This window comes from Kogia breviceps, chromosome 18 (genome assembly GCF_026419965.1).
Source record: "Kogia breviceps isolate mKogBre1 chromosome 18, mKogBre1 haplotype 1, whole genome shotgun sequence".
NCBI classification, from domain to species: domain Eukaryota; kingdom Metazoa; phylum Chordata; class Mammalia; order Artiodactyla; family Physeteridae; genus Kogia; species Kogia breviceps.
Genome location: NC_081327.1, coordinates 57,606,528 through 57,632,796, shown reverse-complemented (window position 1 = coordinate 57,632,796; position 26,269 = coordinate 57,606,528). Strand labels below are relative to the sequence as shown.

Genomic DNA, 26,269 nt, shown 5'->3' with positions numbered 1-26,269 from the left:
GGTCAGCTCAGTGTACACACCCCAGTTACGTGTGAGAACCTCCTCCCTGTGGAGAAGGAAGCCTCCCAGGTAGGGCCGAGCCCCTCCCACACAGGTAAACCCTGGCTCTGCTTAGTGTGGCTCTTTCGGGCGTTTTTGACATTCACACTTGTGTGTCTGATCTCATTTAAGTTTTTTTAAAAAAGTGAATTTATTTATTTTACTTATTTATTTTTGGCTGCGTTGGGTCTTTGTTGCTGCGCGTGGGCTTTTCTCTAGCTGCGGCGAGCGGGGGCTGCTCTTCGTTGTGGTGCGCGGGCTTCTCATTGCGGTGGCTTCTCTCGTTGCGGAGCACGGGCTCTAGGCGCACGGGCTTCAGTAGTTGTGGCTCGCGGGCTCAGTAGTTGTGGCTCACGGGCTCTAGAGCGCAGGCTCGGTGGTTGTGGCGCACGGGCTTAGTTGCTCCGCGGCATGTGGGATCCTCCCGGACCAGGGCTCGAACCCGTGTCCCCTGCGTTGGCAGGCGGATTCTTAACCACCGCGCCACCAGGGAAGCCCCTCATTTAAGTTTTACCCAAGAGGCTGGCGAAGTGGGCGCGGCCGGCCGTGACTCGTGTCCTCCGACAGGGCCTTGGAGGTTGGTTAGTTCTCGCTGCTACCTGCCGGGCGCCGTTTCCATGGCAGCGGCCCCCTGAGCAGGAGTGCTTATGCCCCCCCCCACACCCGACGCCTGGGGAAACTGAGGTCCAGAGAGGCCTGCGTCTCCTGCAGGGCTGGGCCTCCAGCCGTTTCACAGGTGGGAAGACTGAGGCTGGGTGAGTTCCGTGGTCCCTGGCCCGGCTCTTTGCAACTGAGCCGCCTCCTTCCAGAAGCTCTTTCCGGGCACTCGGCCCACGGCCCTTCTCCCCGTGACCTCGAGCCAGGGCCCAGCAAGAAGAGGAGGAAGGGGCCGGTGAGCTGCAGTAGCCCCCGGACTCTGGGCCCCGCGCCCTGCCATCCTCCACCCCATTTTGCCATGTGCCACGGCCTTGGCCGCCCTGGAAGGGGCCTGGCTGTTCCCCAGCCTGGTGGGAGGGCGGGCAGCTCTGCCCGGGCCCTGGTTTCCCACAGCTGACCCTGCAGACCTGCTAGTCCTGGACCGGCCCCCCCGCCGCTTCTCTCCCCTGCAGGCTGTCCTGTAGGGCTGGTGCGGCAGCACCTGGGGCTGACCCTCACCCCCCGCCCCCCCGCTTCTGCTCTCTGGGCCACCTAGACCCACACCATTTCTGGGGGGTGTCAGCCCCCATCGCTCAGCTTCAGCCCCCTCGCTCAGTTTCCTTGTCTGCTAAGTACAGGCGACAGCGGCACCCCTCACGGGTGCTGGGCGGTCATGGCGGCCGTGGTGCGTTGCCCCCAGGCCTGGCCGCTCCCTGGGCCTCTCCCAGGCCCACCGTCCTTTCAGCTCTGACGCTGACGCAGGCCTGGCGCGACCTCGGCCTTCTCATGCCGCCCCTGCAAGCCTCTGGGCTCACCCGCCCACCCTGACCTGCGGGTCCCGCTGGCCGATGGCGTGGTGCGCAAGCCGGCCTCCTGTGTGTCCCGGGGCCGCCCCGCAGGGGGCTAGCACAGCCCTCGGAGGGTCGAGGTGAGGACCCTGCGGGCACGTCCCCCTCACAGCCCGTCACGCTGCACGCCTTCCCCCACTTCACGGGGGGGAAACTGAGGCTCGGGGTGGGTGGCCTCCCCATGCTCCCTCGGGAGGATGGGGCTCGTGTCCTCTTCTCCCACCCGGGGTGCAGGCCAGCCTTGGGGTGACGTCACGGCACCGCCGGAGGACCTGGGGTCTTCGACGTCTGGCCGCCCCCCTCCCCACAGGCCCCCATCTCCCTGCGGGCCTGGCCGTGGTGTCCAGCTCTGCGTGGAACGTCCCCGGTGTTTGTGACCTCCACGCCGGCCTCCCTGCCCGCCCTTCCTGGCTGGGCAGCAGCTGAGACCGGGGGTCACTTTCCCCACCTGCAGGACCAGGCTCTGATGTGCTGGGTGAGGGTCTCTGAAGGGTTAAACGTGCTGGGAGGGGTGGGGGTGGGGCCTTTCCTGCCCAGCAGGCAGCCCTGCTGGCTTTCCCTCTACCCTCACCCCATCCTATTGTTCCTGGCTCAGGAACAGGCATATTTCCCCCATGAGGTCACCAGCCGTGGGCAGCTCTGGTGGGGAGGTGGGAGCTGCCTGGGCAGAGCAGGCCTGTCCCCCTTCTCAGGACGTCCCCACCGCCTCTCCACCTGAGTGTCCTTCTTCTCTGCTGGCGCCTGGGGCTGCCCCAAACCTCCCCTGGCCTTCCCTGAGTCTTAGCCGGCCCTCAAGGCCAAAAGCAATGCCACCTCCTCCAGGCAGCCTGCTCAGGTGCCCTGAGCCTCCTTGTCGTGCAGAGTCACAGTGAGGCCACGTTCGTGGCACTTAGAGCAGCAGCCCCGAGGACTAGGTGTGGAGCCAGGAGTCGGGGCTCAAGAGCCCTTCTCCTGTGGGAACCTGATTCCCCCTCTGAACAGGGGAGGACCTGAGAGTTGGCTCAGCTCCCCGTTGTGAGTCCCATTTGCCTCTGCCCGCTGCTCCCGTGCTGGCCCCAGGCCACTCTTGCTCTGCTGGCCTTTTACCCTGTCCCCAGGCCCTGGTAACAGGGAGGGGAGGTGTGCTGGGAGTGTGACCCCAGCACCCTCTCTCATCCTGGCCCAGGGCGACCCTGCCGTCCTGGCTCCCGTCCCCTGGGTCAGCGTCCAGGGCGGTCCGGCGCTACCTGCCTGCCGGTGCCAGCTTCCTGGCAGGGGGACCATCTGGCGGCGAGTCTCTGCGGGGCCGCGCTCCTAGACACCCCACGGCCTCTGTTTCCTCATCTGCGTTGGTGGAGGCGCTCGCGTCCCCGGCCGCGCCCTCCTCAGTCTCTGCCCTCTGTGTCTAATGAATGAATGACTCTGAGGGGCCGTTGTCGCCCCTGCAGGGCAGGCCCTGTGCGGGCTCTGGCGCCCGGCGACCCTCCCAGGGTGGGCTGGTGCCTGGCAGCTCCCACCCGGGGCTGACATGCTGTCCGCGTCCCCCGTTGTCCCACGTGCTCCGCCGACCCTGCCCCCTGACTCTTCATCTCTGACTTCCTGCTTTTGGCAGATGGAGCTTCTAGATTCGTTTCCTCCTGCTTGGCCTGGGGCTGGGGAGGGGACAGAGGCCCGGCTCCACTGGCTGCAGACGACAGGGCTCTGGCTGGCCCCTGCCCCTCCAGTTCTGGTCTCTGAGATCCTTCACTGATTGCTGGGGCTGTTTGTTCTTTTATTTTGGTAAAATGCACATAAGGTAAAATTTACCATCTTAACCATTTTACTTATTTATCATTATTAGCTTTGGGGGCCGTGCCATGCAGCACGCGGGATCTTAGTTCCCCCACCAGATGTCGAGCCTCTCTGTGGTCCCTGCAGTGGAAGCGCGGAGTCTTAACCACTGGACCGCCAGGGAAGTTCCTTAACCATTTTTAAGTGTGCGGTTCGGTGGCGTTAACTACTTTCTCAGTATGGTGCAACCGTACCGCTCACCAGCACCTCTGGAACTCTGCATCTTCCCAGACTGAAACCCTCCTCTGGGAAGCAGTAGCTCCGTCTCTCCATCCTGGGTCGGGGTCAGCATCAGAGGCAGGCCTCCGGGAGCTTCCCCGGGACCCGCACCGCGTTCGCCTCCCTGTCACGGGCTGGTGAACGCCCTTGCTGGTGCGCGTGTGCTCGTTCAGCTCTGGTGTCCCTGGCGGATCAGAACACGAGTACCTCAGGGCAGAGGCCTGCAGCATGCGCCCTCAGGAGAAAGTTGGCTGGGTGGGTGGGTGGGTACCACCAGGCTGGCACTGTGGAAGGGGAGGGGGCAGAAGCCAGCAGGCTGAACAGTGCAGCCCCGGGAAACAGCAAGGAACTTTACAAGCCTTTGCCGTAAATGCATTTTCCTCCTGCCTCTTGGGCCAGATCAGACTGATTTTGTTTGTTTGTTTTTACGGAAACGTGTATTTGTGGAGAAGCTTTAGATTTTGAGTTGAGCTGTTGGCTGTGGCAGGTGTACGTGGTGGAAGGAGGCTGCTTAGCTTTAGGGGTGCTCCAGGGAGCGGGAGGGCGCGGCGGCGTCCAGAAAGGAAGGCGGCCTGACCAGAGCTCGGGACCGCGGCACTGGCCGCGTGGTGCTCCGGGGCTTCCTCGTGGGTGGGGTGATGGGGGGCTTAAGGAGACAGTGGGAAGGGGCGGAACACCCCACCTGGCCCTGCCACCTGCTCCGGGGAGATTGTCTGTAGAGCTGAGTCCGTGGCCGGGTCCAGGTCGGCTTGTCCTGGCCCAGGCCGTCCAGACGGCCGCTACGTGGCGGTCCGGCCGTTGCTGGGCTCGCGGTCCACAGCTGGGGGTCTGAGGGGCAGAGAGCTGAGGTGGGATAGGGACCCGATCCGGGGTGGGCTTCTACGCCGTGCAGCTCTGCTCAATCACGGTGACTGGGCCGTGAGGCTGGACCATCCGCGGGGGCCGGGGGTCTGATCCGTGGTGGACGCCGGTGCCCACGGCCCACTGCTCTGTCCCGGCCCTGGGTGGGCGGGGCTGGGTCACCCGGGCCCGCTTGCTGGCCGTGGTGACCGAGGAGCAGAGTGGCCAGGGCTGGCTCCGGCCTGGGGACCTCGCCAGGGCCGCCCACGCGATGCTGGTCCCCTCTGGGCGGCGAGGGCGGCTCTCCTGGCCCAGCCCCCTCTCGGGCCCCCGGGAAAGGCTGAGTGGCCCGCTCGCTCGTGACGAGACCCGAGCCGGGACACGCGGCAGCCCCCGGCGGCCCCGGGCTCCCTCACTCCCGGGGGCGGGGGTCGGGGGCGCGGGGCCGCCTGCCCCCGCCGCGGCCGGGCTGACCGCGTCCCGTGTCCTCCGCAGCCTGCCTCTTCCGCATCAACGCGCTCTCGCTGGTCTACCTGCTCTTTCTGCTCCTGCTGCCCTGGTTCCCGGGCCCCTCCCGGCACGGCCTCCAAGGTAAGGGCGGGCGGGGCTCTGCCGGGGGCGGCGGGCCGACTGGGGTTCTCGGAGCTCTTTGTGCAGGTGCCTGGGGGGGTGGGGGGGAGCGTTGGGGCCCCTGCAGGACCGGGCAGGGATGGACTTTCTCTGAGGTTGAAGAGCCGCCAGGGAAGGATGGGTGGCCCTGAGTTTCATTTTTCAAGGTGGACCCTTGGCTGGTTTCAGAATCTTTCTGACCTCACGCCACAGGGGCCGTGATGCAGGATGCCCCTGGGGCGTCCCCTGGCCGTGGACGGGGCCGTCTTCCCACCGGGCCCCTCCCCCAATCCCACCCTGTCCCAGCGCCGTCCTTGCGGCCCATCTGCCCTGAGCGGCTGCCCCGCCCCTCCGTGGACTCGGGCTCCATCCCTGTGCTGTGGGGCCTCGGCTCCCCCACCCCTACCCCGACCCCCACCCCCACCCCACAACCACCTCGTCGTCGGGGAAACGGGGTAGCTGGGTGCACATCGGTCTCCACCGAGTCCTGAGCTCTTGGAGGGCGGCCTCTGTGTCCACCCGGCAGGCGGGTGGGAAGGCCCCTCAGGGCGCCTGGGCCCCCAGGACGGTGTGGACGGTGGTGCCCACGGCGTGGGCTCGTCCGAGAGGAGCTGGAGCGGAGAGGATCCTTGCATAGGAGGTGCCCTGCCCCCTGCCCAGCAGAGCAAGCCGTCGGGGTGTGCGTGACGCCCCGCGCCTGGCGGGCCGAGGGTTTCGCCAAGACCCTGGACGGAGGCCTGCCCACGCACTGCCCTCGAGGGGTGCTGGCCACTCTGGGGCCTCAGGCGTGGCCTGTGGCTGCTGAGACCACCCCAGACTGAGCGGCCCCACGACACGTCCCCACTCACAGTCCAGAGGTCGGAGTCTGGCCCAGGCCTCATGGGGCGGAAGCCCAGGTGTCACAGGGCTGGTCCCTCCTGGAGGCTCTGGGGGGCACCTGCTCCCTCATCTTTTCCGGCTTCTTGGCTCGGGGCCTCTCCCTCCATTGTCCCGGCTGGCGATGGCCAGTCGATGACAGTCACGCCCTGTCACTCGACTCTGCCTCCTGCCCCCTGCCCCCTCTCCCCAGTTAGGACCTTCCCTTCCAGGGGACCAGGAGCAGCTCCCTGTCGGAAGTCCAGCTGGGTGGCACCGCTGGTCCCCCTTTGCTGTGTCAGGAAGCACTCCCAGGGCCCCGGGGTTGGGCGTGGATTTCCCTGAAAGAGCGTCATCCTGCCTTCTACAGGGTGGCAGGTCACCCCTCCCCGGCCTGTGGCACCTGGCGGTAACCCCCTCATCAGCCTCTCCCCCCACTTGGGGCAGTCGTACGGAGCCCTGACCTTGGAGTGTGGGTGGAATTCAGGGGAGGGGCCCCAGCGCAGGTGCAGAGCAGGGAGCCACGGGGGACCCCAGGCCAGGCCCCCCCCAGCCAGCTGCCCCCCCAGCTCCCAGCTCCCCGGGGAGGGCTGCTGGGCGGAGTCCGGCCTCCAGGCCGTCCTCTCCTCTCCATGGACCCTGTTCCCGGGCTCTCGGCTCAGAGCTGCTTGTTCCATCAGTATTTCCTGCCCACTAGCAACTGGGAACACTTTCTTCTATCTGGCAATGGGGGGAGCACAGGCTCCCGGCCAGGGCAGGAGTCCAGAGTGGGGAAGGGTCAGGGAGTAGAGGGTGAGGCGCTGGGAAGACCTGCCCGTCTGACCTCCACCCGTCCGTCTCTGCAGCCCCAGCGGCCCTCCAGGGACAGGGAGGTTGCCGGGTTTTTCCGGGCAGGAGAGAGGAAAATGTGAGGCCCACCCGTGCCTGTGCTGCAGCTGGGCCTCGGCGCCGGCAGCAGGTGGAAGGTCTGAGGCCGCGCAGGGTGCCCGTGGGCGCCGATTCCTGGCCCCATCCCCGTGGGGGCGTCAGCCTGACCCCGGCTCCCTGTGCAGGGCAGAGACGGGGCAGGACCGTCACTTTGCTGGGCGACGGGGCGGCGGCCACGGGCCACGGGCCCCGTGCGGGGCAGGGTGGGGCAGAGGTGCGGCAGAGCTGCAGGTAGACCCGAGGGTCAGCTCCTGGTGACCCGATTAATGTTTAGGGACTCAGGGAGGCCCTGTCACTGCTTTAGAACAAAACCCAGCCCCGCGGCTGCTCGTGGGAGAGGGTGCACCTGCCCCTGGAGCCCCTCGGCTCTGCTCTAACTCAGGTGCTATTTGGACGTGGTGGGCCTGGTGGGCGGGTCTGGTTCAGCTCACAGAGTGCAGCGGGAGGCTCCCTGTCTTTGCTGGATGAGGGGTGAGAGGCTCTGCCATCCTCCCCAGACCTGCGCCCTCCTGCCTGTGAGCAGACGACGCCCCGGGCTCGGCAGAGCAGATGGGCCCCTGCTGCCCCCGGCCAGGGCTCGTGGTCAAACTCTGATTTTCCCCCGTGGGGACCCTGTCCCTCCCTGGCCCACCGCTGCCCCGTCCTCGGTGTGACGGAGCCTCGGACGACCGGAGGACGCCCCTTCCCGCAGCTCCGCTTGCGCAGGTCGCGTCAGCAGGGCGCGGTCTGCAAGGCGCTCACCGTAGCACCGGAGCCGGGCCCAGGGTGGGTGCTGCACCCGCAAGGGCTGGGGCTGCCCCAGAACAGGGTCGTGGGAGCGGGGCCTTCGAGGCGGCAGGTAGTGCTGAGGGCGGAGATGCCCTGGAGCGTTTGCAGACCGAGCAGCCGCGTCAGGGAGGTTTGGGGCTCAACCCCGGTGCCCGCTCTGGGTCAGACAGACGCTCCTTGTACCTGCCACGAGCCTCCCTCTCTTCTGCTCCTGGAGCCACAGCCTCCCAGCCCCACTTCCTGCCTCTCCAGATTCCTGCCTCTCCAGATTCCTCCCTGAGCCTAAAGTCCCTGAGCGGAGCCCCGGCTCCTTCAGGAGGAGAGGCTTCTGCGTGAGCCCTGCCCTGCACGGCAGAGGAGGGGCTGCCCGCCCACGAAGGCAGGCGCCAACCTTCCGCGGCGCTCCTGTGCCGTGCAGGCCTCACGTGACCAAACGAGTGACCCCAGGTCAAGGAGAGAGGCAGGAGGCACTTCCAGCAAGTGCAGTGTCTGGTCTAGCAGCCATACGCACCCTTGACACACACACACACACACACACAGAGACACGCGCGCGCCCGCCAGTGCAGTGTCTGGTCTAGAACCCATACGCATCCTTGACACACACACACACACACACACACACACACACAGAGACACGCGCGCGCCCGCCAGTGCAGTGTCTGGTCTAGCACCCATACGCACCCTTGACACACACACACACAGACACAGACACAGACACACACAGACACAGACACACTCACGCGCGCGCGCGCCCGCCAACGATACTCGCTCTTTCTCACGCTCGGGGCCGAATCTCGGAGTCCGCTGGGGCAGACTCTAGGGGTCACACCTGCCACACCCCTTGTCCCTCCCGGGCACTCCAGGAGCCGCACCCTGGCCTGACCCCGCCCCCCTCTGAAATCAGAGCTGCCCTCTGGCCTCGCCCAGCACTGCTGTCAGCCATGCCTCTATCCCCTCATTCTCCATCCAGCCATCCTCATCCTCTAATCCATACATCCTCCCGTGCTCCCATCCGCCCAGTCATTCATCGGTCTGTCCTCCAGTCCGTCCGTCCGTCCGTCCACCCATCCTCGCATCCATCCGTTTGTTCTGTACCCATTCCCTCATCCCTTCACCCCTCCATCCATCCGTTCCTCCTCCCATTCATCAGCTCACCGTGTGAATTCCCGGGGTGCAGCCACCTCTCGGAGCCCGAGGCTTTGTTCTGTGGGCAGGAGAGCAGATCGAGCTTCGCTAAGCAGTGTGGTCGAGTGCTGGGCAGGCCTTCCCTGGATGGCGCGTGCTGTCAGCCCGCACTGGCCACAAGGCAGCACCCCGCTGCCAGGGCCAAGCAGCACCCCAGGTGTTTCCCGGATACATGAGCAATGCTGAAGGTGGCCCCCAAGCCCGAGGGGGCCTTTCCTTCCCGCACTGGCTCGGCCCGCGCCGCTGCGCACCCCAGGAAGGGACAAGACCAAGCGCAGGCAGGATGGGTGGACGATGCTCTGCTGATTCCTTGCTGTGCGACTGTGTGCAAGTCACTTCACCTCTCTGTGTCCACTCCCCTGTCTGTAAATTGGGGTCATGACAGTGCTGGACCCCGGGGCTGTGGTGAGCAGTCAGTGGGGTGGTGTAGGAGGGGGGTGCTGCATGAGCTCGCCGCCCACGGCCCCGTGAGACCCTGGGTCCGTGCCGGGTGCGTGTCTCGGGCTGGTGGACACAGCCTGGCTCGGGGCTGCTAGCAGGGCTGAGTGGCTTTGACCGGCCTGCTCCCTCCCCTCCCCCCACTCCAGGCCGGCTGCGTCGGCCTCACCCCTGCCGTCTCTGCCTACAGGTCACACTGGCCGCCTCCTCCGAGTCCTGCTGGGCTTCAGCCTCCTCTTCCTGGCAGCCCACCTCACCTTCCAGATATGCCTGCATACCGTGCCCCACCTGGACCAGCTTCTGGGGCCGAGCTGTGAGTCACCGGAGGGCCAGGAAGGGGGTGCCCGGGAGCAGCAGGCCCCGGGGAGAGCCGATGGCCTGAGCGACTGGAGAGCCCGGTGGGGGGGGGGGAGCCTCACGCTCCTCGCAAAGTTCCGCTCAGCGTCAGGGGCCGCCCTGCCTCACCCAGGCCTTGCCTGATACGGGCCGCCTCCGAGTGCCCAGCCACGGTTTATATGCAGCCCAAACGGCCCAGCGTGAGTGCCCCGGGGATAGGTGCCCGTGGGGCCGGGCTGAGCACCGGCCCAGTGCTGCTCCCAGAGCACAGTGTCCGGGCAGCCCCGGCCTTCTCAGGCCCCTCCCTCTCACATCTTCCTCCTGAGCCCTCTGGGGCAGAGAGGCTTGGCCGGGCCGGGGCGCGTGGTGTGCCGCCCGCCCACTGTCCTGCGCCCTTTCACCCCGAGGATGGAATCCCCAGCCGGCGCCCAGCCCTCCCACCTCCCCTGACACTAGCGCCCCAGTGTTCACAGGATGGAACCCTGGGCTCCCATCCCAGCTGCACGGTGGGGTCTTCCACCTCCACGTCCTACCGGCTTGTGGCGGGCGGGGCGTCCCACCCCGCGTCCCACCCCGCGTCCCACCCCACGTCCCATTTTCATTCTGTGAAGATCGTGCCTCTCCTGCAGTTGAGAAACTGGAGAGAAGTCAGGTGCCTCGAGGCCCCTCTGGTCCTGGCGGCTCTTAGACCAGCCCTCCCCACTCGGGCCCCCAAGGAGAGCCCGGCCCGGCCTCCCGGGCCACACAGCGCCCAGCTGGGCCATGAAACCCATTCTGCCAGGCAGAGCTAATGCGCTTTGATCTGCCCAGCTTTCCCCGGCTGGGCCTCAGTTACCCCACCGGCGAAGGCGGCGTTCTCAAGCACCCCTGGGCGCCAGGAGTTCCGTGGCTCTGGGGCTCCCGAGGCCCTCCTGGCAACACGGCAGGGGTTTCTCAGCACCCGCCCGCCTGACCCGGCTCCCCCGTGCCTCTCTCCGCAGGCGGCACCTGGGACACCATCTCCCGACACATAGGGGTCACGAGGTGAGTCCCCCAGCCTCCCTCGGGGACTTCCTGGGCCTCCAGCTCCCGGGGTGCCCCCCGCTGGCACCTGCCCGCTGAGCCGGCCACGGACTCTCCCCGCCCTCCGCAGGCTGGACCTGAAGGACGTGCCCAGTGCCATCCGCCTGGTGGCCCCCGACCTAGGTGTCCTGGCGGTCTCCGCCCTGTGCCTTGGCGTCTGCGGGAGGCGCGCGCGGACGGCCCGGCGGAGCCAGCGTGCCTGGGAATCGGTGAGGGGCGGGGCGCGCCTGCGTCCCAGCCACCGGAGGGCTATTGTACCTGCTCTTTCTTCCTTCCTCCCTCTCTATCTCTCTCTTTCTACAAACGTGGGCGTTTTCGTTGTAAAAGTCCGTATATGCCCATCATGGAGAGACACAGCGATGGAGGAGGTCAAGTGCACGTCCCCGTGGGCGGGGGGGGGTTACTAGCAATGCAGCGCGTGGTCCTAGCACGTGCAGGAACCCCAGGCGGCGCTTGCGCCTTTAGAGCTGCCCCTGGGAGAGGGTCTTCGGGGCCTCAGGGCAGTAGGGCGTCAGCGCTCTTGGAGGATGGTCTGTGCCAGACGTCAGGGAGCGCCTAGGGACTGATGGGTGAATGGACGGACTGACGGATGGACAGACGATGTTTGAGCAGCCGTGCCCACAGTGGGGGCATCGGTGGGCTGTGTGTGTCAAGGCAGGGGCTGTGTCGGCTCAGAGGCCTGAAGCAGGGCCCTCCGCCGGAGTCCTCGGGGTCCCCCTGGGCTCTTCCGTGTCCTCTCCTGTCCCTGCACGAGAGCTGTGGTCTCGAGCCCAGTCTGGGCCCCTCACACTCGGCCTCAGCTTCTGTCCAGTAGGACCTGGTCTCCAGGCCGTCCGGGGTCCCTGCCGGGGAGGCCTTGTGCGGGGGGGGCACACGCTCACGCCCTTAGCCCGTGTCCACCGGTCCAGCAGCTGGTGCTTGCGGAAACGAGGGCCTCGGTCCCCAGGGAGGAAGGGACTTCCTACCGCAGGTCGAGGTGGGGCTCAGCCTACAGCTGACCTGCCCATCCCCCGAGTCCTGCAGGGCGAGGCTGGCACCCGCATTTCAGAGGGGGAGACGGGGGCCTGGAGGTGGAGCGGCTGTACCAGGCACTTGTGCGGATCAAGTGGGGCTGGTACCGCCCTGCTGCCTGCCCTCGGGGTGGCCCCCTGACCTGGCCGTCCGCTTCCATCCCCCCGGTGCCTGGGCATCGGCGGGCGCAGGGGCCAGGGAGGCCGCTGGTTTCCTCGTTAGCAGAGCCGGGGCTTCCCGGGACAGCTCCACCGGGAGGGGCTGGCTCGTTCCCCACGCCTGGGGTGGGCGGGAAGGGCTAGCCCCCCAGTCCACACTGCCCAGCACCCCCTCGGGGCACAGGGCTGTCCTGGCAGCCCCTGGGGGCTGAACTCTGGTCCCGGCGTGGCTGGTGTAGACAGACCTCAGAGCAGGGCCACGGGCACCCATCACAGGCGCCCGGAATTCAAGGCCAGAAGCAGCCCCGGCGCCCCTGTGTGGATGCTGCCACCTGCAGGGCCGCGGGCACACGCGGCTGCACACGATCTGTGTACTCGCGCCCGTGCTGACTTGGCACACGTGGGTCCGTGCCCGCCCTGAGGGGGTCACTGGGGCTGCGGGGGGAGGTGCGTCCTGGAGGCCAGCCGAGGCAGGGCTGGGGCGGGGCCGTGGTGGGCTGGGCCATGCGGGCGGCCCCCAGCAGCTGTCCTTCTGCTCAGCAGCTGCCTTGGTTCTTCTCACGCCCAGAAATGCTCATTTTCCACGGCAGCTTTCCCAGGGCCGGGGCCAGGCTGTGGGCAGGGTTGAGCTCGGGCCTGGCTACAGCGCCTTCCAGCAGCTGTCCCCCTCTCCCCCCGTTCTGGTACATAATGGGGGGACCCTGGGTACTGCTCTGACCCCAGGGCTGGGCCTCTGCCCTGGCCTGGCCCCTCCCCTCCTTCCAGGCACGGCTCAGTGGCACCTCTCTGGGGCCTGCCCCCTGCCCCACCCTCATTTGACAGGCAGGAAACAGCCTCAGGGAGGTTAGGGGGCTCACCAAGGCTGCGCAGGCGAGACCCCTAACCCCTGACTCGAAGCCGGCGTGCGATCGGGGCGCCAGGCCCCTGAGCCCGTGCTCTCAGCCTGGACACCGAGGGCCACCTCTGCCACGGGGCAGGGCGTAGGCACGGCGCCCATGTTACAGCTGGGGACACGGGGGCCCGGGCGTCTGACAAAGAGTCTCTGTTCTCTCTGCCTCCCCCTGGCCTCCCTGGTTCCAGGAAACAGCTCTGTTCCGGGAAACCCCGAGGCGGGACCAGGGCAGAAGGCCCCGGAGGGCCTCTGTGCCCCACAGGCAGTTGAGGCCGGGAAGGGCCACCCAGGTGTGTATCTCACTCCTCAGAAGCCCCACTAGGCGGCAGAGCAGGAGCCGGCTGCACCCTGGGCACTGTCCTCCCTGGCTGTGTGATTTGGGGTCCCCTCCGAGCCTCTGTCGCTGTACTTAGAGGCAGGTGCGGTGCCGTGGGACCAAGGGTAGGGTGTAGAGGTGCCCTGTAACTGTAGAGTGAGACGCACGCATGGCTGTGCTGCGCGCTGCTTTTCTTCTCCCTAAAAATCCCCACGCAGGCCCTCTCAGGCCAGGGGCACTGGGGACAGATGCAGGAACCTGTGGGCCTGCCCTGTCCTCAGGGTCCTGTGGTGGGGGTGGGGAGTAAAGAGGTCCTAGAGGGGCTCCGGAGTACTGTGAGGTCAGCCTGCACGAGTCAGTCACCTGAGCGCCAAGTCTTGGCAGGAGCGTGTCTTGCTGCCGCAGTGGGCCGCCTCCGGGGATGTGAACCCGAGTGAGGCGGTGGGAAGACGGTGGGCGGAGCTGGGCCTGGAGGGCAGCACGCGGCCACAGCTCAGGCTGGCGGCCTGTGTCCCTCGGAGGAGGGCCCGCATTGGCAGTGGGTGTGGGGAGGGGAGGGTGTGGGGCTGCAGGGATGGCCCCTCCCCTCCCCTCCCCCCTCCCCCTCCCTCCCCCTCCCTCCCCCCTCCCTCCCCCTCCCTCCCCCTCCCTTTCCCCCCTCCCCTCCTCTCCCTCCCCCACTTCTCCCCCACTCCCTCCCCATGCACCTGACTTTGCACCTGACTCCCGCCCGCCCCGTGACCTTGGCAGGACGGTGATGATGGGGACGTGGACACTGGCTCCCTGGTGGGGCTGCAGGAAGCCCCTGCGCTGCCCCGCAAGCGGAGATCTTGGCTGGCCGCCCGGTTCCGGATCACAGCCCACTGGCTGCTGGTGGCCGCTGGGCGGACTCTGGCCATAGTGCTGCTTGCGCTGGCAGGTACCCGCTGGGCAGGGAGCTGGGACCCCACCACTGGCGGTCACCCTGGCAGGCGTCTCGGCAGCCAAGCTCCCCACTGACCCGTGAGACGGCGGTCAGGCTGCCCAGGCCAGGAGTGACCCTGTGTGCCTCTGCCTGGCCTGCAGGCATCGCCCACCCCTCAGCCTTCTCCAGTGTCTACTTCCTGCTCTTCCTGACCGTCTGCACCTGGTGGGCCTGCCACTTTCCCATCAGCCCCCTGGGCTTCAGCGCACTCTGCGTCACGGTGGGCTGCTTTGGCGCCGGCCATCTCCTCTGCCTCTACTGCTACCAGACGCCCCTCGCCCAGTCCGTGCTCCCACCTACCAGCATCTGGGCCAGGTGAGGGCTCGCCCTCGAGCAGGGCCGGGGGCCCTGCCTGCCCGGCGCCCGTGACGTCCTCGCCACAGTCAGTAACACGCCTTCCGTGGGCAGGGTGTTCGGTCTCAAGGACTTCGCGGCCCCCACCAACTGCTCCAGCCCCAACGTGCTGGTCCTCAACACCAGCCACGACTGGCCCGTCTACGCGAGCCCCGGCATCCTGCTGCTTCTCTGCTACACCGTGACCTCGCTCCTGAGGCTCCGAGTGCGCCGGCCCGCGGACTGGGTCAGTGCCCGGGCCAGCGCCCTGTGTCCCCCGCCCCCCTCAGGCCAGGGTGTGGGGCTGAGCTCTCCCCTCCGGCCTCCGCAGGGGAAGGAGGCGGCCGGGGACAAGGCGGAGCTGGAGGTGGAGCTGATCGAGGTGGACCAGTGGCCCCAGGGCCACACCGGCGCTACAGCCACCAAGGAGGAGGAGGCCACGCAGGTGAGGGGTCTGGACTGAGCCCTGGGGCTGGCGCCCCCCTGCCCCCAGGCTCGGCTCACGGGCCTCGGCTTGTCTGCAGCACACGATGCCGGTGCCCACGCCGCCGGACCCCGAGGACAACTGCATCGTGCACGACCTCACTGACCACAGCCCTGCCCAGCAGCGGCCCCGTGAGTATGACGCGGCCACACGGGTGCTGCCCCCTGGCGGCCTCGCCCGGCGGCCTGTCCCGCTGCGCACCTCTCTGGGGCCACCCGGGGCGGGCGCGGTATAGCTGTGTTGCTCGTGGAACCCGAGACCCTGCGGGGGTCTCCAGTCTCCCACCCCCTCCCCACCTGCCTTCCGGTCCCCAGAGACCTTGAATGCCCTGCCTTGGGCTGTCTCTGCGGCCCTGGGAGCGGTGAAGACAGTGTCCCCGGGGCGGGGCTCTGTGGTGCTTTTTTTTTTCCTTTTCCTGTTTTTTTTGTACTGAGCCTCGATTTCCATTTTACGAAGCAGAGGATGAAGCCGCTGGCCTCGGGGGCTGGCACCTGGGGACGTGGGTGCTCCCAGAGCTGGAAGGGGAGCAGGGCAGTCTCCTCCACCCCATCCCTTCAGAGTCTCAGAAACCAAGGCCTGGAGAGGGGCGAGGACCGGCCAGGGTCCCACAGCACCTCGGGCACAGGGTCGGACAGGAGCCCGGACCCCTTGCCCGTGTCTTCCGCCCCCAGCGCCCCGTGAGCCTGTGCCAGGCGTGGCCCCCCTCCACCTGGGCTGTGGCTCCAGCGCGCTGTCTGCATTTGCGGGCCACTAGGGTGTAGGCAAGGGGCTCGGGCCTACCGACGTTGGGGTTACCCAGCAGGGGTCTCGCCTCCCTGGTGACCCCTGCCCTCACCCCTTAGCGCACCCCAGGCTGACTGGGCCTAAGGAGACGTCTCCGTGGCATGGCCTGGGCCACCTCATCATGGACCAGAGCTACGTATGTGCCCTCATCGCCATGATGGTAAGGGCGCCGGCCTGGGCCACCCCTCGGGGCTGGGGCTTCCCGCGGGCTCCCTCGTGACATGCTGTCCTGGTGCCTTGTCCCCAGAAGCGGTTGGGGCTGTGCCCCGCTAGGCCAAGAGCAGCCCCGGGCGGCCCCCGGCCGCGTGTGTGAGGGCGCACATGCGCGGTGGGGGCGTGCCCGGGCCACTCTCGGGGCCAGCGCGGCAGGTCGGCCTTCCCGTCTGGGCGCCCTGCCACCGCGGCGGCCTGGGGGGTGGGGCCTGGGGGCAGGGGCGGGCGTCCTGCGCAGCCACAGCCCCGCCCTGGCCGTCCAGGTGTGGAGCATCACCTACCACAGCTGGCTGACCTTTGTGCTGCTGCTCTGGGCCTGTCTCATCTGGACCGTGCGCAGCCGCCACCAGATGGCCATGCTCTGCTCGCCTTTCATCTTGCTCTACGGGCTGGTGCTCTGCAGCCTGCGCTACGTGTGGGCCATGGACCTGCGGCCCGAGCTGCCCACCGCCCTGGGCCCCGTCAGCCTGCGCCAGCTGGGGCTGGAGCACACCCGCTACCCCTGCCTGGACCTGGGCGCCATGGTGAGTCCGCTCCCGCCCCTTGAGCACCTGGGACGCCGCCACGCCGCCCGCCGCCCAGCTCCCAGTGCCGTGGGCGCTCTGGAGGCCAGAGCCCGTGTCTGGGTGTCGCCCGGGTCACCCAGCCAGCCCGGAGCGGTTGCTCGGAGAGCATTTGTTGAGGGGACGAGTGATGATCTCGTGCTGCGGGGGGAGTGCCTGACACGGGCTCTGGGAGCGTCGCACGCAGCCCCCGCGTCCCGGCGAGTGTCTGTGCCTTCGCCGTGTCCCCTCCCGGGACAGAGGCCACCGCGCCGGCCCATCCGTGCTGCTGCCTGTCACGTGTTGGGGACCCGTGAGTTAGTCACATCTCACTGTGTGAGCCCAGGAGCCTGCAAGGGTGCGAACGTCTCTGACCCCGCGTTCACCTGTGGGTCTGTGTGCAAACGTGGTGGTGTGTGAGTTCGGGAGCTGCTGTGTGGGAGCGTGTGCGTCTGTGCGTGAACTCGTGCACACGTGTGAGAGGCTGAGCTTCTGCCCGCAGGGAGGCTGGCGCGTGGGGGCCGGGCGGGCCGCCTTCCCTCTGCGGTCTCACCCCCGGCTCCTGTCTCCTCTGGCCGGGCCCGGCTTTGGGGTACCGGCCCGCGCTCAGTGACGCTGCCCCCGCCCCCCAGCTGCTGTACACCCTGACCTTCTGGCTCCTGCTGCGCCAGTTTGTGAAGGAGAAGCTGCTGAAGAGAGCGCGGGACCCCGTGGCGCTGATGGAGGTCACCGTGGCAGCCACAGGTGAGCAGGCCGGGCGGCGGGGGCGAGGGGGGAAAGGGAGGGCGAGGGGGGAAGGGGGGGCGAGGGGGGAAGGGGGCGACGGGGGCGCGGCCCCTCCCCCACCCGCCTGGTCCTGAAGCTGCGCCCCCCTCGCCCCCGCCCGGCCCGCAGAGCCCACGCGGACGCAGACGCTGCTGCGGAGCCTGGGGGAGCTGGTCAGGGGCGTGTGCGCCAAGTACTGGGTCTACGTGTGCGCCGGCATGTTCGTCGTGGTCAGCTTCGCCGGCCGGCTCGTTGTGTACAAGATCGTCTACATGCTCCTCTTCCTGCTCTGCCTCATCCTCTTCCAGGTACCAGGGGCGGGGCACGGGGGTGCGGGTGCGCAGGGCCGTGCAGGCTGGCCTCACCGCGCCTGGCCGGCCGGCAGGTCTACTACAGCCTGTGGCGGAAGCTGCTCAAGGCGTTCTGGTGGCTGGTGGTGGCCTACACCATGCTGGTGCTGGTGGCTGTCTACACCTTCCAGTTCCAGGACTTCCCCGCCTACTGGCGCAACCTGACCGGCCTCACGGACGAGCAGTGAGTCTCGGGCGCGGTGGGGGGCGGGCGGCGGCCGCCACGCCGCCAGTACTGACACCCCCTCCCACACAGGCTCAGGGACCTGGGCCTGGAGCAGTTCAGCGTGTCTGAGCTCTTCTCCAGCATCCTGGTCCCTGGCTTCTTCCTGCTCGCCTGCATCCTGCAGCTGCACTACTTCCACAGGCCCTTCATGCAGCTCACCGACCCCGAGCACCGCCCCCGGCCCAGCGCCCGCACCCTGCGCTGGGCTCACAGGTGCGCCCGTCCTCCCTCCCGGGGCCTGGGGGTCTGCAGCACGTCCCCGGAGCCCGCGCAGGGCAAGGCCGGTCTCGGGCGGGGATGGAGGCTGTACGGATGGTTAGGGCGGGAGACCCGGAACAGGGTTGAGGTCTCGGCCGCCGCCTGCAGAGGCCGGGGCCTCAGGCACCGGATGTGTTCTCCGACCCGCGGGGATCACGACGTCGAGCCGGGCCCCACTCTCCCACCTAGTGGCCGCAGCACAGGGGTCCCAGCGCCGGGGTGGGATGGCAGGTGGGGAGGCAGGAATGGGAGGGGCTGCAGGGCACCCCAGGAACGCGGGAGGGAAGGACACTTGGGGCCCTGTCCCAGGCAGGACACGGTGAGCGGGACCCCCCTGCTGCAGCAAGAGGAAGAGGTAGCGGCACCCAAAGACGAGGGCCTGGGCGTGGCCGGCCCCCACCAGGCCATACAGTTCTCGGAGGGTAAGCTCAAGGTGTCCGGACCCGGAGCCCCGTCAGTACACGGGACGGGACCCCCCAGGCCACAGAGGCCCTGTCCCTTCCTCCTCACTGTCCCCCCCAACCCCCCAGCCAGCAAGTGGGGCCTGGTGGCTGAGCGGCTGCTGGACCTGGCCGCCGGCTTCTCGGATGTGCTCAGCCGCACGCAAGTGCTCACGCGGCGGCTGCTGGAGCTGCACGTCTTCAAGCTGGTGGCCCTGTACACGGCGTGGGTGGCCCTGAAGGAGGTGAGCGTGGGCGGCTCAGGCGCGCTCGCTGGCCTCCCTGGAGCCGGTACCGGCGCGCGGCTGCGGGTCGTGGGCCCACGGGGAGGGCGCAGCTCGGCCTGCCACCCCACCCCGCGGCCACTGCCCGCCTGCCCACAGGTGTCGGTGCTGAACTTCCTGCTGGTCGTGCTCTGGGCCTTTGCCCTGCCCTACCCCCGCTTCCGGCCCATGGCCTCCTGCCTGGCCACCGTGTGGACCTGTATCATCATCGTGTGCAAGATGCTGTACCAGCTCAAGGCCGTCAGCCCCCACGAGTACGCCAGCAACTGCACCGAGGTACGGCGGCCGCTCCAGCTCGGGCGGAGGGACGGATGCAGAGGGCCCGTCCCTGGGGCCCGGGCTGGCTGCCGAGGGCCCGCTCCCCAGGTCGAGAGGTCTGGGTTCAGAGATGTGTCCCGACCCGGCCGGCTTCCTGACGGAAGGGCAGGTCCTGGTGTGAGGGGCACAGGGGCCCGACGTCCGCTGGAGGGAAGTGCGGGGCTGCTCGGCGAAGCCCACCCGTCGGTTTCTCTTCACTGTCCCAGCCCCTGCTGGTGGCCTCCCTGTCCCCGAACACCGTGTCCCCTTTTCCCCACTGAGGTGGCTTGGAGGCTGACAGCCCCCCGTGTCCCTGGCTGAGGACAGCTGTGCTCTGGCCCAGACCCTCGGAGCTGTGGCTGCAGTGGGCGTGTCGCGCAGGGCTGGCGGTTCCTGGTGGGCAGCAGGTGCTGACGCCACCCCTCCCCCAGCCCTTTCCCAACAGCACGAACCTGCAGAAGACGGAGATCCACGAGTCCTTGCTGTACCGGGGACCCATCGACCCCGCCAACTGGTTTGGGGTGCGGAAGGGCTTTCCGAGCCTGGGCTACATCGGGGTGAGTGCGGGGCAGGTGGGCCGGGTGGGGTGGGGGAGCCGGGGCGGGGGCGGGGCCTGACTGCCCACGTCCCCCAGAACCACCTGCAGATCCTGCTCCTGCTGGTGTTCGAGGCCGTGGTGTACCGGTGCCAGGAGTACCACCGCCGCCGGCTCCAGATGGCCCCGCTGCCGGCCCAGGCCGTCTGCGCCGATGGCACCCGCCAGCGGCTGGACCGCGACCTGCCCAGCTGCCTCAAGTACTTCGTCAACTTCTTCTTCTACAAATTTGGGCTGGAGGTGAGGCAGGCGTCGACCCTCGCCCCCTCCCTGGGCAGGGCTGAGCCACTGGGGGTCCTTGCCAGCCTCTGTGGGGTCTTCTGCGATGGGCAGGCCCGGGGTGGGGGGAGGGGGCACCACCGAGGGTGCCGTGTTCTCCAGCTGGGTTGGCCTCGCCTGCAGAGGGGCCTGCAGAGAGGGCAGGGGTCTGGGGCCCCGGCTGGAGATGGGCTCCATGTCGACTCCACCACGCAGCCCCTGCCTTGGTCTCCCCCACCGTGGAGACGTGTCCAGCCTCTCCGTCCCTCCAGGAGGGCTCCTCCCCCAGCGCGCCGTGTCCCCGTCCTGGTCACCTCATCCCGCTGTGCCCCCCAGATCTGCTTCCTGGCGGCTGTGAACGTGATCGGGCAGCGCATGAACTTCGTGGTCATCCTGCACGGCTGCTGGCTGGTGGCCATCCTCACCCGCCGGCGCCGGGAGGCCATCGCCCGCCTCTGGCCCAGCTACTGCCTCTTCCTGGCGCTCTTCCTGCTCTACCAGTACCTGCTGTGCCTGGGCGTGCCCCCCGCCCTGTGTGTCGGTGAGCAGGGCGGCCTGCGGGCGGGCGTGGGCACCCCACCTGGGCATCCCAGCCCCTCCTCCCCGTGCGTGGACTCTGGGCTGCGGCTGTGCTGACTCTCGGGGGCTGTGCTGGCCCCCTTGCTGGTCTCCCCTAATTCTCTGCTTTCTTTCTGCCCAACGTTCTTTTTTTTTTTTTTTTTTTTTGCGGTACGCGGGTCTCTCACTGTCACGGCCTCTCCCGCTGCGGAGCACAGGCTCCAGACGCGCAGGCTCAGCGGCCACGGCTCACGGGCCCAGCCGCTCCGCGGCACGTGGGATCTTCCCGGGCCGGGGCACGAACCCGTGTCCCCTGCATTGGCAGGCGGACTCTCAACCACGGCGCCACCAGGGAAGCCCCCTGCGTTCTATTTTGAAAACTTTCAAACAACCGGAGAGGTTGGGAGAATAGTCCAGGGAGCAGCTGTACGCTCTTCCTGGGCAAATGGGAGTCAGTCTGGGCTCCACGCTCAGTACAGCCAGGGCGGGGACCCTCTGTGTTCAGGACGGGGACCACACACGGCTGTCCGTCCCTGGATGATACCCCGGTCTGATGCGCCATCCATGCTCGGCGGCCTCGTCCTCAGGGCCCTGTCCCTGGTAGCTGTTGGCTTTGACCAGCAGCTGATGGGAGTGCTTGGCCGTCCTCTTCTCCCATCGCCTTTGGTCAAGACTATCCCAGCCTCTGTCTGTTGTGACCTTTCCAGAGTCAGGCCAGGGGGCTTACAGAGAGCCCGGAACTTGGCATCGTGGGTTGTGCCCCAGTGCTTAGACACCGGTGAATGCTTGGGCAGGAACGGTCCCTGACGGGGAGGCGAGTGGCCATCAGGGCGTCGGGGGCCCCCGGCCCACCCTGTCAGGGGACCTGCACTCTGCCCCGCGGGTCCACGTCTGCTGGCTCTCCCTGCCGTTGGCGGGACTTCATAAAATGGACGTTTTCGATTTGTTATTCCTGGTACGTTTGTCACTTGGCTTCTCTGCGAGAAGGAGCTTTGATTTCTCTCCCTCCCCCCACCCTGTTTCCTGTTGTCTTGTCAGCGGGTGCAGGGTTCTGTGTGAACGCTTTGTAACGCATCCTGTGTTCCCGTTGACGTTCAGAGCGTGTCAGAGGTGCCCGTGGAGCCCTCGGCAGTGTTTTTGGAAGTCGGGCCCCTGCCCTGTGAGAGGCCCCTTTTGGGTTACAGTCTGTGGGTTGGGCTGAGGAGTAGCAAAAGCAGAGCCGAGCCCCTCAACGTCCTTCACCCCGTTTCCCCGCCATGAACGTCAGCCTCCGAAGCGACCCAGCACGGCAACCAAAGTTAAGGAGCAAAATGGGTGCCAGGCCACCAACCACGGCCGGAACCACGGCCCGCATGGCTGCCCCCAGGGGCCCCCACCGCTCTCTGTCCTCGGCCCCCACGCAGACCCCTTGGGCCGGCTCCTTGGGCTCCTTTGTCTTTCATCACCTTGAGACTGGGGAACAGGAGGCGAGGCGGTCGTCTGTATAACACCCCTCGACCCAGCACCGACGGGTGTTTCTTCCTGAGACCAGGTTCCGCGCTTCTGGCAAGAAAGCCACAGACGTGACGCACCCACGTCAGTGGGTCACGCTGGGGCTGGGGCGTCTCGTCGCGGGCGACACCCCTTTTCCACCAGTCTCGCCGCTGCTCCGTCACTGTCGCGTCTTGACTGGCAGGGCGGCCGTAGGACCCGGCGGGAGTCTTGTTTCCGTGTAAACCTTTGCCCGCCGGTTTTAGTGCGCTCGGTGGGTCCGCACGCTGGGGCTGTTTGGTTTTCTCGCTGGTTTTGTCTCTCGTGGTGACTGATCGACGCCGTCTGTAAAGAGGAGCTGCCGCTTCTCCCGCTGGGTCTGTCCGGTCGTTTACTTATCTGCAGAGGGAGAGCAGGCCCGTATTCCCAGGCTCCTGCTGCTCTCCTGTCGCTGGTGCTTGTCCACAGCGTCCCGGCGCCGGCCCTGGGATACGTCCCCACTCGTGGCTCCACCCGCTGCTGCTGCCTCAGGAGCCCCCCGGCCCCGAGCCTGGTTCCTCTCACTGGAGGGTGGAATTCAGAAGCCAAGACCCGGGCCCCGGGTGTGCGTGTCGCTGCTCCCCTTCTTCGTCTTGGTGGACGGTGTCTGTCTTCCGTCAAGACACCGTCTGTGGAGCTGCTTAGGGCAGCTCCTGTCTTCCCGGCCCCTCCTGGGAGGCGCGTCACACGCGCGCTGTCCGATCGGATCACCTGTCGGTCTGCGCTGCGTCCCGGGCTCCCCCAGCCACGTAGGCGGCTCCACTCTGTGGTGCTGACCGGTGTGTCGAGCTGTGTTCGTCCCCAGGTCCCTGCCCCCCACCCATCCCCAGCGACCACCGTGCTTGCCTTTGGGGGGTGTGGCCTAGGGGTCTGGCTTCTCTCGTGAGATGCAGTTTCGGTGCTTTGGGCTGTGGCCTGGATGACGCTTTGCTCACACTCCTTGCTGGGCAGTTTTCCACGGGTTGGGTGTGCCAGAGTTGGCTTGACCTTTTCCCCCTTGGATGGCACTGGGCTGTTTCCAGGTCCGGGATGTCGGATGTTCGTCCGGTGGTGCACAGGTGTTCGTGCGGCCGTGGTTTTCAGTTCTCGGGGGTGACCCGCCAGGGTGGTCCCGCCCCTTCACCTCCACGCCAGCACTTGGCACCCACATGGTTTTATTTTAGCCATTCTGACAGGTGCACCGTGAAGCCGCACGCAGGTCCACGCCGACCGTGGCCCACACACGGGGCCGTGCCCCGCCCCCCTCCCCAGCCACTGGCGCCTGGGGCACATGTCCCTGAGGACTGGGCTCGCTGGTCCTGTGTGCTCTGGAGACTCCGGGTGGGAGTGGGTGTCCAAGCGACTCCCGGGGACGCTGGGGACGCGTCGGGATGGTGGGTGATGTGCGCCCTCTGCCCACAGATTACCCATGGCGCTGGAGCCGGGCTGTCCCCGTGAACTCTGCCCTCATCAGGTGGCTGTACCTGCCTGACTTCTTCAGCGCCCCCAACGCCACCAACCTCATCAGTGAGTCCCCCGGGGCCCCTCGTACACACATGGCACTGCTGGCCGTGCAGGAAGCGATGCAGGTCCCCGCGGGATGGGTGGCAGGCAGGCGCTGACCCTCCTCTCCGGCCCGCGAGGGCTGCACCGTCCAGGCCTTGCCAGCGGGTCCAGTCCTACAGTTCCCTGCGGGGGCATGTGTCCCGTGAGTGTGCCTGGTCCCACGGGCCCACCTCACGTGTGCGCTCCCTGCCACATGGTGTGGGCGCGGGTGTGCACGTAGGTATGGACGTGGGGGAGGACACGGGTGTGCGGTCAGGCTCCCGTGGGTCTCATTTCCTGACACCCGTGTGGTGCACGTGGACCCCCACGTGTACACGTGCAGAACATGTACACAGGCGTGTTCTCCAACGTCCGTGTGCACGTCCACGCTGTGTGCAGGTGCCGCCGTAAACCCGCGTGCACCCTTCGGCCTGGGGGACGAGGGCGGAGCCGGGCAGGGTGTGCCCTGCACCCCGTCGCGGGCCAGGCCTGCGCGCAGCCAGCGCTTCCGGGGCGTGGCGCGGCAGTGGCCTCCTGTGTGCCCACAGACGACGTCCTCCTGCTGCTCTGCGCCTCCCAGCAGTGGCAGGTGTTCTTGGCCGAGCGCACGGAGGAGTGGCAGCGCGTGGCGGGCACGAACGCTGACGGCCTGGAGCCGCTGCAGGGGGAGCCCAACCCCGTGCCCAACTTCATCCACTGCAGGTGGGCGTCGCGGAGGCCGCGGGGGCCCCGGGGCCGACAGACGCGCTTGGGCTCAAGCCGGGACTGAGCCAGGACGCGCGCTGCCGGGGGTGCCTCTGGGGCCGGGACGAGGGGCGGACGCCGGCCCCACAGCAGAGGGGCCGCCCGGGAGTTCCTCTGGTCCTGGGCTGCGGCGGAGGCGGTGGTGACCGGGGCCCAGGGTGACACTCCGCCCGGCAGGTCCTACCTCGACACGCTGAAGGTGGCCGTTTTCCGCTACCTCTTCTGGCTGGTGCTGGTGGTGGTGTTCGTCACGGGGGCCACGCGTGTCAGCATCTTCGGGCTGGGCTACCTGCTGGCCTGCTTCTACCTGCTGCTGTTCGGCACCAGCCTGCAGCAGGACACGCGCACCCGCCTCGTGCTATGGGACTGCCTCATCCTCTACAATGTCACCGTCATCGTCTCCAAGAACATGCTCTCGGTGAGCCCGGCCCCCGGCCCCTGCCCCCCGCCCGGGGGGGCCCAGGCTGACCCTCCTCCCGCCCTCAGCTCCTGTCCTGCGTCTTCGTGGAGCAGATGCAGAGCAGCTTCTGCTGGGTCATCCAGCTCTTCAGCCTCGCGTGCACGGTCAAAGGCTACTACAACCGTGAGTGGGCGAGGCAGGCGGCCGGGGCCCCAAGGCGCGTGGGGACATACGCGGCTTCCAGGACCCTGACCTGGCTGGCGTCCACCCGCAGCCAAGGAGGTGCTGGGCCGCGACCAGGACTGCCTGCTGCCTGTGGAGGAGGCGGGCGTCCTGTGGGACAGCATCTGCTTCCTGTTCCTGCTGCTGCAGCGCCGCATCTTCCTCAGCTACTACTTCTTGCACGTCCGGGCCGAGCTCCGCGCCACTGCCCTGCAGGCCTCCAGGTGGGCCCCCCGCTGCGCCCCGGGCCGTCCCTCCGTGACGTGACCCGTCCCCTAGAGGGAGGACCAAGGAGACAGACCCACTAAGACCTTCTCCATACCCTCGTGGTACGTGGCCCCAGGCCCGGCTCTGCCGCCTGCTGGCGCTTTGGGCCGGTTGTGGCCGCCGCGCTGGCCCGAGGGCGCGCATCCCCACGCTTGGCTGATGGGCCAGCAGCTCTCCCATCCCCCCAACCCCCGTCTTCTACCCCGTAAGACTGGAGGCTGCGGGAGGTTCTCCCTCTCATAGAAGCAGCGCGTGATGAGGCGGGTATCGAGCTCCGTGGACTGGGCCCCTCCCTGCTGCTGTGACCTGGGACGCCAGGCTGAGCCGGAGCTAATGCCCCACCCCCCTCGCTGCCCCACAGGGGCTTTGCCCTCTACAACGCTGCCAACCTCAAGACCATTGAGCTCCACCGCAGGGCGGAGGAGAAGTCGCTGGCCCAGCTGAAAAGACAGTAGGTGCCGTGTGGGCGGGGCCGTGGGCTCTCTGGCCCCGCCCCACCCAGCGCTGAGCCGCCTCCCGCCCTGCAGGATGGAGCGCATCCGGGCCAAGCAGGAGAAGCACAGGCAGGGCCGGGCCAGCCGCGGCCACCTTCAGGGCTCCCTGGACCCCAGCCAGGAGCCAGGTGAGTGTGGACGGAGCCTGAGCCGGCCCTGCGTCCCCGTGTGTCCACGCCCGGTGGAGCCTGCTTGCGTCTGTGCCGCGTGACGTCCCGCGGGGCTTCCGGCCCGACCACCCTGCGCTGTTGGGTCGCTCTCCGTCGCCCGCGACTAGCCGTCTGCACTTGTAGTCCGCTCCCACTCCCAGGGCGCCACACGCGGCCGCCCCTTCGTTGCCCTGGGGGCTCCCCGCTGGCTCACGCTCACCCCGCCCCTCCGCAGGGCCTGGCAGTCCAGGGGGCTCCTCCTCGCCACGGCCGCAGTGGTGGCGGCCCTGGCTGGACCACGCCACAGGTACTGCCCCCACCTCGCCTCCGCCGGCTGCCCTCTCACAGCTGCCGTGCGCCAGGCAGGCCTCCCCCACCCTGGCCGCTGTCTCCCCCGGGCCCGAGGAAGCGCGCCCTGCGCTGACCTGCCCAGCACCCCCAGGAGCCCTGCGTGCGGGCTCTCAGGCCTTGTGCTGAGCCTTGCTGTCTTGGGGCCATGTCCCCAATAACAGGTTCTGTCTGTCTCCTGCTTCCTAACGCTGGGGCCTGGAAGCCTGGATCCTGGCTGCTGGGCGGCGCTGGCCCTGCTCTCCCCACCCCGCCCCCACGCGTTCCTCTCACCCCGTCTGGTCTCGTTCCACCGCTCCTGCCTGTGTCCCGTG

The 26,269-nt window shown here is 67.9% G+C and overlaps 1 protein-coding gene across 3 annotated transcripts in view; it reads left to right on the top strand.

The window, feature by feature from the left end:
* PIEZO1 (piezo type mechanosensitive ion channel component 1 (Er blood group)) overlaps positions 1–26,269 on the top strand; it is a 52,319-nt gene that overhangs the window by 18,570 nt on the left and 7,480 nt on the right. The window contains exons 2-30 of one of the 3 annotated variants that reach the window (XM_067019448.1): positions 4,887–4,982; positions 9,364–9,486; positions 10,490–10,532; positions 10,642–10,780; positions 13,699–13,867; positions 14,014–14,227; positions 14,321–14,492; positions 14,577–14,690; positions 14,770–14,860; positions 15,572–15,672; positions 15,989–16,249; positions 16,900–17,011; positions 17,162–17,340; positions 17,418–17,566; positions 17,639–17,821; positions 18,176–18,288; positions 18,397–18,551; positions 18,690–18,866; positions 19,319–19,444; positions 19,522–19,722; positions 20,077–20,281; positions 23,209–23,313; positions 23,880–24,033; positions 24,253–24,493; positions 24,562–24,658; positions 24,750–24,921; positions 25,326–25,415; positions 25,492–25,586; positions 25,843–25,914. In XM_067019448.1, coding sequence (XP_066875549.1) covers positions 4,887–4,982; positions 9,364–9,486; positions 10,490–10,532; positions 10,642–10,780; positions 13,699–13,867; positions 14,014–14,227; positions 14,321–14,492; positions 14,577–14,690; positions 14,770–14,860; positions 15,572–15,672; positions 15,989–16,249; positions 16,900–17,011; positions 17,162–17,340; positions 17,418–17,566; positions 17,639–17,821; positions 18,176–18,288; positions 18,397–18,551; positions 18,690–18,866; positions 19,319–19,444; positions 19,522–19,722; positions 20,077–20,281; positions 23,209–23,313; positions 23,880–24,033; positions 24,253–24,493; positions 24,562–24,658; positions 24,750–24,921; positions 25,326–25,415; positions 25,492–25,586; positions 25,843–25,914 — 4,149 coding nt within the window. Of the gene's footprint in view, positions 1–4,886; positions 4,983–9,363; positions 9,487–10,489; positions 10,533–10,641; positions 10,781–13,698; positions 13,868–14,013; positions 14,228–14,320; positions 14,493–14,576; positions 14,691–14,769; positions 14,861–15,571; positions 15,673–15,988; positions 16,250–16,899; positions 17,012–17,161; positions 17,341–17,417; positions 17,567–17,638; positions 17,822–18,175; positions 18,289–18,396; positions 18,552–18,689; positions 18,867–19,318; positions 19,445–19,521; positions 19,723–20,076; positions 20,282–23,208; positions 23,314–23,879; positions 24,034–24,252; positions 24,494–24,561; positions 24,659–24,749; positions 24,922–25,325; positions 25,416–25,491; positions 25,587–25,842; positions 25,915–26,269 lie in introns of those variants that run through there. The other 2 variants (XM_067019446.1, XM_067019447.1) reach the window with 2 other exon arrangements.